Source organism: Diceros bicornis, chromosome 25, assembly GCF_020826845.1.
Source record: "Diceros bicornis minor isolate mBicDic1 chromosome 25, mDicBic1.mat.cur, whole genome shotgun sequence".
NCBI classification, from domain to species: domain Eukaryota; kingdom Metazoa; phylum Chordata; class Mammalia; order Perissodactyla; family Rhinocerotidae; genus Diceros; species Diceros bicornis.
Window position 1 is genome coordinate 72,033 of NC_080764.1, and position 8,867 is coordinate 80,899.

Here is an 8,867-nt window from a genome sequence, read left to right on the forward strand (position 1 = left end):
TAATGTGCAAGTAATTCCACCTTGTTGGAGGGTGAGGAGGGAGGGTAGATTTGATTGGGAAGGGTTTGGATTGGGTTCGGGAGGGCAGATAGGAAGAATTCTAGAGAGCATCTCTTCATGTATATATATATGTGTATATATATATACACATATATATTTGTTTATTTATTTCGTCTTTTTTTTCCCCTCAAGAGTGAAGGGTTCACTGGATCTGTTGAGAATGCGGTCAGATCAAGAGGCTGCGGTCAGTTCTGGGAGGTCTGTGGTCTCCATTTCATAATAGCCCTTTGCATTTGAAAAGGACTTTCTCTTCAAGTCCTCTACGAGTTGCTGTAGTCGCTTGGCAAAAGAAAGTGCTTGGGGAGGTTTGGTAGAAGTTTGGGGTGGGGGTGGAGGTGGGGCTGGGGGTTGGGGTTGGGGTTGGGGTGCAGGTGTTCTGGGGGGAGGTGGTTGAGGAGGGTGTTGGAAGGACCAAAGAGGGCGAATAGGCTGAACAGAGTGTGGTCTAGCTGGAGGCACTTGAGTAGTAGGAAGGGAAGGGATGCCCAGTTGAATCATGTGCAAGGCATTAGAACCGATCTTGGAAGCAATCCAATCCAGATAGGGCCAGGTAGCCGTGTAGACTCCGGGGCGCTTAGCACGGGCACAGCCTACCCCCCAGCTTGTGACTCCTACGACCACATAGGCGTTTTCCACTCTGTCTCTGCACATGAGAGGCCCGCCGCTGTCCCCCTGCCCAGAAGGACACAGAAGTCACTCTCTGCCTGAGCCACTTTCCCCTGCCCAGAAAGGCCATAGGTTCTGGGAGGACAATTCCTGCAGTCGCATGGTTTCCTGCTGCCATAAACACAAGTGGTTGTGGTAAAGTTTGAGATGGTGCCAACAGCTTCAGCTGGGATGCGAGAAGTGTGTGGATTGTCATGGGTTTCCTTGCAGCGAGGAGGGAAGATGAGCGGACCCATGTGTCCACGCATGTGGCTTTATGTGCATACATAAGCATGTGTGTACAAGTGGATTTGGATGTTTTGTATTCTGGTGAAGAGAGGCCAATATTCTCTTCAGGGGCAGTGTTTGGGTGGGATAAAGTTCTGAATTTGGTAATTGGCTCTTTGTAGGGGCAGCTGGTGGGTGTTGTCTCCCATCCTCACTGTGACTGCAGATGCTAAAAGACAGGAGCAGGGAGGAGGTCACTAAAGCAGGGCCCTGGAGATAGTGGAGCTCAGGGATCCAAGAGAGAGGTGTCCGCAGGGGCCCCCAGAGGAAAGTTACCTGGCAGGTGTCAATCTTGCCTTCAGGATACCCTGCACACACATTGGTTGAACGAATGCGCCCATTGTACCACCGAGTCGAGTTACATAAGTCGAGGTCGATGAGATCCACAGGCGCCTCCTGCAGTATAGGTGATGTCTTGCGGGCTACAGCCAGGCGACTCAGTGGTCAGTGATCATGGAAGACATGTTCTGGGAAAGTCCTGCCTCCTCCCTCCACTGAACCCCCATCATCCTGTGATGCTCTATTTAAACTAAGAACCATGAAAGTCAATGCCCCTGGCGTCTCCTTATACACTCCTGGAGGGAAGAAAATACACAACTGAAAGAGCAGATGAGAGATGGAGGATGGAGGTGGAGAGGAGCGAGAGAGAAGAAGGAAAAGTGAAAGTGCAGGGACAATGGTGGATGCAGCTGGAGAGATGTGTATTGTTAATGGTAGATGATGGACTGTGAGAGATGTATATGTTAATGGTAGATGATGGACTATGAGAGATGTGTATTGTTAGTGGTAGATGATGGACTACAAGAGAGGTGTGTGTCAACGGCAGATGACGGACCGCGAGAGAGGTGTGTGTCAACGGTAGCTGGTGGACCGCGAGAGAGGTGTGTGTCCACAGCAGATGACGGACGGCGAGAGACGTGTGTGTCAACGGCAGATGACGGACCGCGAGAGACGTGTGTGTCAACGGCAGATGATGGACCATGGAGGCCAGTGTGATATTAACACTCGTGACTCGGATGTACTGAGTACTCATTAGGATCACACAGGCATCCCCTCATTTACTTCTCAGCAACCTCATGGGTTAGGTACTGTTACCCCCTTTTCTGCACTCAGGAGACTGGAACACCACCTGCCCATGGTCAGTAGGATGTGGTGTGGCTTGGATCTGGACCCAGGTTTCCCTCTCTGGACTCAAGTCCAGGAGACACCTTTCATTCCCCCATAGTCTGGCGTAAGTCACCCTCCCTGCTTTTTATCCCCCGTCAGGACTCCTCCACTCAGGTGTGGACAGGATCCACTGGAGCTGGGCTGAGTCCCTCCCCGTGTGCTTCATATCTGTTTGGAGGCGATCCCAGAAAGAGAAGGCTATGGCGGTGCCTCCACACGCAGGCAGACCTGTCAGGAAGCATGGGTGGTTGAAATGACCCCTGAAGCCAAGTCAGAACTTCCTTTACAGCCCCAGATGCTCTGTCATGACCTTTGGGTTAAGCAAGGCCCAGCCTAGACTGCAGCTCGAGCAGCCAACACTGCATCTGACTTAGAGCCCGAGAACCGATGCAGCTGTCCCCTCTTCATCAAGTGGTCCCACAGACGGAAGGGTCCCGAACACAGCAGCACCCACAGCCCAGCCAGGCCCAGTGGGTGGGTGGGAGCACCGTCTGCAGTACCAATGGGGAGTTGACGGATCAGACCTGATGGAGGGGCAGACCTGGGACATGACTCTGCAGGCCGCTTGGGGAGACAGGAATACACAGAGGGTCGGGCCAGGCACACAGCAGGTACCTGGTGACGGCTGCTGGGTGCATGTGTGCGGGGCCCTGATTCTGTCTCCAATCCCACTAGTCCCCGCTTCCTCGCCACCTGAGCAGTGGTGAGAGTTTTGTACATGCACTGCCCTTGAGGTGGGGGTGACCTGAAATAACAGCGACAACAAGCCTGGCTTGTCAGCCATGAAGGTGACCTGTTCAGTCTGTGAACAAAAGCCATGGGTTTCATTGCTAAGAGCCAGGTGTCCTGAAACAGAAAAGGGTTTTCTCAATCCCAACACCTTGGCTTTACATGACAAATGCTAAAAAACCTGCCGGAACTCAAAGTTCAATGGAAAAGGAGGAGGACTCTCCTAGAAGTGCTCTTCCAGCCCCAAAGCATATGAGTTCAAGGAGGAGGAAGAAAAAGGAAGGTCTGAAGGACTGTCCCAGGAGTTTGGAGCCTGGGGGTTTCTTTAAAACTTGGCCTTGGGGGTGGGGGATGTGTTTGCAAAAAAATGATTGAAATCCCATCAAGTTTAGGGGGATTCTAGAACAAAAGAGGTCTTGCATGATGTCCAGGGTGTAGCTGGGAGCCTGCATTCCTCCTGAGCAATAGGATAGCAAAGGTGGGGGTGGGCGTGTGTCGTCTAGATAGGAGCCCTGAGATCAGCCTCCCAGGAACTGCAAGAACCCCCAAAAGCTGTGGACGTGGTCATACGGGTGGGCAGAGTGAGGCAGGCCAGGGGGTGGGACAGAGCGTGTGTACTAGCTCTAGAGGCCACGGAAGAGCCATGGCCATCAACAGCCGGACAGAGGTTGACACCCCAGGCCAGGGAGGGAAGGTCAGGTCAGCAAAGGCCAGTGAAAGCAAGGGCATCTGGGAGGAGACGCCCTTCCCTGAGGACAGTAGAGATGGCAACCCTATCAGAGACTTAGATCAACCTTTGAGAGAGGGGAAGAATAGTTAAGGGAAGAATCCTGAAATTACTGAGTTGTTACTAAAAAAGGCTGAGTTTTAAGCTCCAAAAGATGGAACTGCCTTGAATTCCATTATCAAGGAACAGAAGAGACTGAGAGCTAAAATAATTTCAATCATATCTTCACATCCCTAATGTGACTGGGTAGAAGTTCATGCGACCGCCTGTGGAAAGCTGAAAGGATAGCTCACAGCCAGAGGCCTATCTGACTTGGTCTTGCCCTAGTGGCAAAACCTTGCTGCCCACTGCTGACCTGCAGAAAACCTCAGTCTACAGAGAAAACTTGAAGTAACTCTGAAGGATAGGATGGATTTAGGTGCTATTACTGCCAAGGAACAGGGAGCAGAGATGGCACTGGGAGCAGGAGGACTGGGCTCTGGAAGCTCAGAGCTGGGGGACCATGTGATCTGGCTCTTCCACTCACAGTGGGGAAACTGAGGCCCAAAGAGGGAAAGGGATGGTCCCACAGCCACAAACCCCCACCTAGAGCTCTTCTCCAAGTGCTGGTTCAGGGTATGTTCCCCCTTTTCAGAATGTAGCACTGGGGGTTCCAGGCCCCAAATTATAGACACAGCCTTGACCCTATTCTAAAAATGCCAAGGTTCTCCTTGTGCCTGCTGCTGCTCAGCCTTCCCTTCGATGGCCACGCTAGTCACCAGTTGTGTGACCTTGGACAGGGAACTCAACTCTCACTCTCAGTTTCTCCAGCTGTAGAAGGGGACAGTAACAGGCCCTACTCACAGCACCATGGTGAGGACTGAGTTGCTCAGCTAGGCATCAACATATTACCCCTCACCTCAAAGACCACCAAGGGAATGACGAGCAGTCACCCTTGGGAGCCCCTCCTGTACTCACCATTCTCTTTTATAAATCCCCAGCCAGCCACCCAGCATGTCTGGGGAACTCTAGGTGGGCCTGCCCTAAATTGGGGCAGGCAGGCTGGTCCGATGAAGTGCCCACATGGAACAGGAGGGGTGATCTTCAAGAGAGCGATGTCGTTTGCCTCTGAATGAGGGGAATATTTTTCATGAATGATGATTTGCTCGACATGTCTCTCCAGCAGAGGTGGCTTCACTGGATTATTGCTCCCATACTCAATTTCCCTTGCTCCAAAAATCAGTCTCCAGTCATACACTCTTCTGTAGGCACAGAGGTAAGCCAGGTCATTCTCACTGTGAACTGGCTGGACAGAAGCCTCTGGTGACTGTTACCCTCAGAGCCTCCCACAGCAAGGGTCTGGGTCAACCCACTCATGGTCTGGCCTCCACAAGGCCCAGAGCCCCAGGGAGACTCTACACGGAGACCCCTGGAGAAGGTCCCTTTCTGAAAAGAGCCTTTCTGAAGACCTCCCTCCACGTGCCCCCACACGTACTTTTTGTTCCTGAAGCAGTGAGCGGCAGTCACCAGCCAGTGGGAGTTCAACAAGCTGCCTCCGCAGGCGTGATACCTCCGGTTGTTGTGGTAAGAGAAGACCTGGAGGCTGACCATCCAGGGCCAGGCCCCGAGCGCCGCATTCTGCCCTCCGACGATGCGGATGCTTCCTTGTAGGTTCTGCCTGAATCGTAACCCACAGGGGCCACTGAGGAGAGACCACGGGCACAGTTCAAACTAAGAACAGGCACAGCCTGTCCTTGTACCTCCATACCTGGGGGAGGCAGGGATATGGGGTTGGTAAAAGTAGGGGCAGCCTGGAGTGTGTGGGATCAAAGGGGGAGCTGCTGAGGAGCAGTGCTGTGGGGACTGTGACGAGGCAGGAAGCCGCAGGCTCTAGGAAATGGTTTTGAGCGGCGTGATTTCTTGGGTCTTGTGGGTGTAGTCACGAAGTGGGGAAGAGGGGCCCACAGGCAGCCAGGACAGACTGTAAGGGTCCTAGACATATGGGAGATCCCTGGACAGAGGGGGAGGCTGAAGGTGGGGATGAAGGGATGTAAGGCCTGAGGTCTTCAGAACCAGTCTTGGGTGGGAGACTCAGGCAAGAGCCAGGGGGTCTTGGGGCTGCAGTGTTGGGTTGGACCGCGACAGGAGGAGACAGAGTAGCCACAGGCCCCCAAGTGTGCGGAGGTGCACTGGGACCAGTGGGGATCTGGAGGTGGAAGTGCTGGGAACTGTGTCGCTGGTGAGAGGCCACAACAGTTTGGGAGTTGTTGGCACTGTGGGTACCTTGGGGGCTGTAGGAGTCTACAGGTGGAGTGGAGGTCCTAGGGGTATGGCCTGATGATACCCTGGGGCCTGTGGGGTCAGCCACAGGTTGGGGCATCTCAGTATCTGTGGGAGGCCAGGGACTCCTGAGAATCAAGACTTGATGTTCCAGAGGCAGTGAGGTCAGTCACTGGGTGAGGAGGGGTCACAGATCTGTGGCTATAAGAGCCCTAGGAGCTGAGCAGTTTGTCCCAGCAGGAAACCATGGACAGCTGGGGTCCTGGGGGCTCTGGGCTGATGATGCTGGGAGCAGGGAGGGTCTGAGTTGGGGATGTGGGTCACAGGAGCTGTGAGACTCGGGACTGCTAAGGCTCAAGCTTGGCCTCCTCCCTAGCCCTGGACAGAGGGAGTCTGGGTAAGGCCTGCTATTCAGAAGACACACACACCCCCACCCCACCCCACCCCCCTGCCCGAGGCATCCCTGACACTTACTCACACGTGGTGTTATCGTTGGCAACCACAGACACTGCCAAGACCAGCAGAACGGCAGTTGGCAGCATCTCTACCATACTCCCGCCCCAGCCCGGCCTGGAAGCCTGGTGACCTCACAAAGCTCTGTAGCCTCCTGACCAATCACAGGAGGAGCTCCCACCCCCCCCCACCCCCAGAAGTCAGGCCAGACAGGAGCCCTTTAGCCTCACTGGTTCATGCTGAAGAGACTTCCTGACTTCCTGCACAGGCTCCCCCCAGCCCTGGGGTGATGGGGGCTCATATGCAGCCCCCTCCCTCCGCCCCAAGGCCAGGATCTTCATTCCCAGTTACTCTTCCAAGGTCCCACATCATCTGAGGTTCTAGCTTTGTGAAGTTCAGGGTGTGCCCCCTATGCAAGCTGTAACCACAGTCCCTATTCCAACTCATGGATTGAGGGACAGCTCAGCACCTCTGTGACAAAATGGTGCAGTGTGTCAGCAGTTAAAGGGAGCCAGGCTTGACAGATTGATAGATCCTTAATACCCTGTGGAGCAAATTGTCTTTCCCTCTCCCAACTGTATGCTAGGAGCACACTTTTCAAAGAGCCATTTTGAATTTCCCTAATTTAGGACTACAAAGCCCACCTTCCTGTCCACTGCTGAGTATCACAAGGTCTCATATTCTCTACTTGAGTGTCTCCAGGTCTCTGGGACCTACATGCAGCAAGGTGTTGTCCTCTATACTTGAGTGTTAGGAATTCTCATCAGTTACCTGAATATCATGACGTATCATTTCTTCTGGTTGTCAGGAGGCAGCATCTCACCTGCCAGAGTATGACAGATGCTCACCTCACATACCTTAATGTGAAGATGTTTCACCTCCCTTGCAAGAGTGTGAGGAGGTCACAGCTCTTCCTGCATGAAGGCCAGTCTTACCTACCTGAGTGTGAGGTCTCAGCTAGCCTATCTGAGTGTCAAGAGGTTGCACCCCACCTATATGAGTGTCACAAGGTCCCACCTCTCCTACCTGAGTGTAGGACACCTCATGTCCTCTTCCTGAGTGTTACGAGTTTTCAGCTTGTCACACGATCTGGATTCCTCTATGTGAGTATCTTCTCTAACTGAACGTCATACTCTCTCATCTCATATAACTTTCAGGAGGTCACATCCCCCTCAACTGAATATCCAGTAGGTCTCGCGGGTCTTACCTGAGTATCAGGGAGCTATCATCTCCTCTCCCTGAACGTGCTCGTGTCTCTATTCTTCCATGTCAGGGCCAAAAGCCTCATCTCCACCACGAGTGTCACTTTCTCGCATCTTCTTTGAGAGCCCAAAGGTCTTATATCCTCTACCTAATGTCAAGAGGTTGCATCTCACCTATATGAGTTCTCTGAGCTTTCACCTGCCATACTGGAGTGTCAGGAATTCTCATGTCCCCTGCTGACTGCCAAGAAGTCTCTCACCCCTACTTGAGTATAGTCTCATCTCCCTACCTGAATGTCATGAGCTTTTATCTTCTCTGCCTGAGCATCACGATGTCTCCTCTACTCTATATGTGTCCAAAGTTCTCATCTCAACTTCCTGATTGTCTGAAGGTTTTCTTTCCCCTTCCTGGGTGTCTTGAGGTCTCACCTCCCCTACCTGAGGGTCATGAAATCTCATATCTCCTATTTGAGTGCAAGGAGGTCTTATATGCCCTACCTGAGTATCACAACACTTTATCTCCTCCACCTGAGTGTCAGGAGATCTCATCTCTATCTGCCAGCCCTCTCATCGCTTCTGCTATATGTCTGGAGGTTCCATTTCTTCTCTCTAAGTGGCCAATAGGTTTCATCTCCCCTACTTCAGTATAAGCATGTCTCACCTCCCCTATTTGAGTATCACAGGGTCTTACCTTCCCTACCTCTGTGCCAGGCGTTTCCTTCTCTTCTACCTAATTGTCAGGACATCTCATTTCCTCTAGAGGCATGTCCAGAGACCTCATCTCACATACCTGATTGTCAAGAAGCTATCATTTTCTCTACATGAGTGTCCCCATATCTACTCTCCCAGAAAGTCTTATCTCTCCTATTACTGGGCCAGGACATCCCATCTTTGTTTATCAGGGAGTGACAAGGCCTTATCCCCACAGTGAGTGGCAGGATAATTGAACTCCCTTCCTTGAGTTTGGTTTTTTTTTATAACATGTTGCTTTTATTTATTTATTTATTTATTTATTTTATTTATTCATTCATTTATTTTGGTGAGGAAGATTGGCCCTGAGCTAACATCTGTTGCCAATCTTCCTCTTTTTGTTTGAGGAAGATTGTCCCTGAGCTAACATATGTGCCAGTCTTCCTCTATTTTGTATGTGGGTCATTGCCACAGCATGGCTTGATGAGTGGTGTGTAGGTCTGTGCCCAGGATCCAAACCCTCACACCCCCGGCCACCAAAGTGGAGTGTGCAAACTTAACCACTACGCCACCAGCCCAGCCCCCCTTACTTGAGTTTTGATGTGCAATATTTCCCTTCCTGCCAGGGAAGAGGTTTTATTTCCCCT

The 8,867-nt window shown here is 52.1% G+C and overlaps 1 protein-coding gene across 1 annotated transcript; it reads right to left on the reverse strand.

The window, feature by feature from the left end:
• Positions 1 to 231: 231 nt before the first annotated feature.
• ACR (acrosin) lies at positions 232 to 6,426 on the reverse strand. The gene is made up of 5 exons (XM_058568803.1): positions 6,350 to 6,426; positions 5,091 to 5,297; positions 4,574 to 4,857; positions 1,270 to 1,415; positions 232 to 732 (listed from the first exon to the last, which is right to left on the reverse strand). The coding sequence occupies exons 1-5, from the start codon at positions 6,424 to 6,426 to the stop codon at positions 232 to 234; spliced, it is 1,215 nt and encodes a 404-aa protein (XP_058424786.1).
• Between the last annotated feature and the right edge of the window lie 2,441 nt (positions 6,427 to 8,867).

Excerpts from the sequence above, each read along its gene's own strand:
- ACR (XM_058568803.1), bottom strand. The coding sequence starts at position 6,426 with ATGGTAGAGATGCTGCCAACTGCCGTTCTGCTGGTCTTGGCAGTGTCT. Across the intron at positions 4,858-5,090 it reads CACTGCTTCAGGAACAAAAA|AAGAGTGTATGACTGGAGAC; the intron begins GTACGTGTGGGG and ends CTGTGCCTACAG. Across the intron at positions 1,416-4,573 it reads GGGATTTATAAAAGAGAATG|CCCGCAAGACATCACCTATA; the intron begins GTGAGTACAGGA and ends GCCTGGCTGTAG.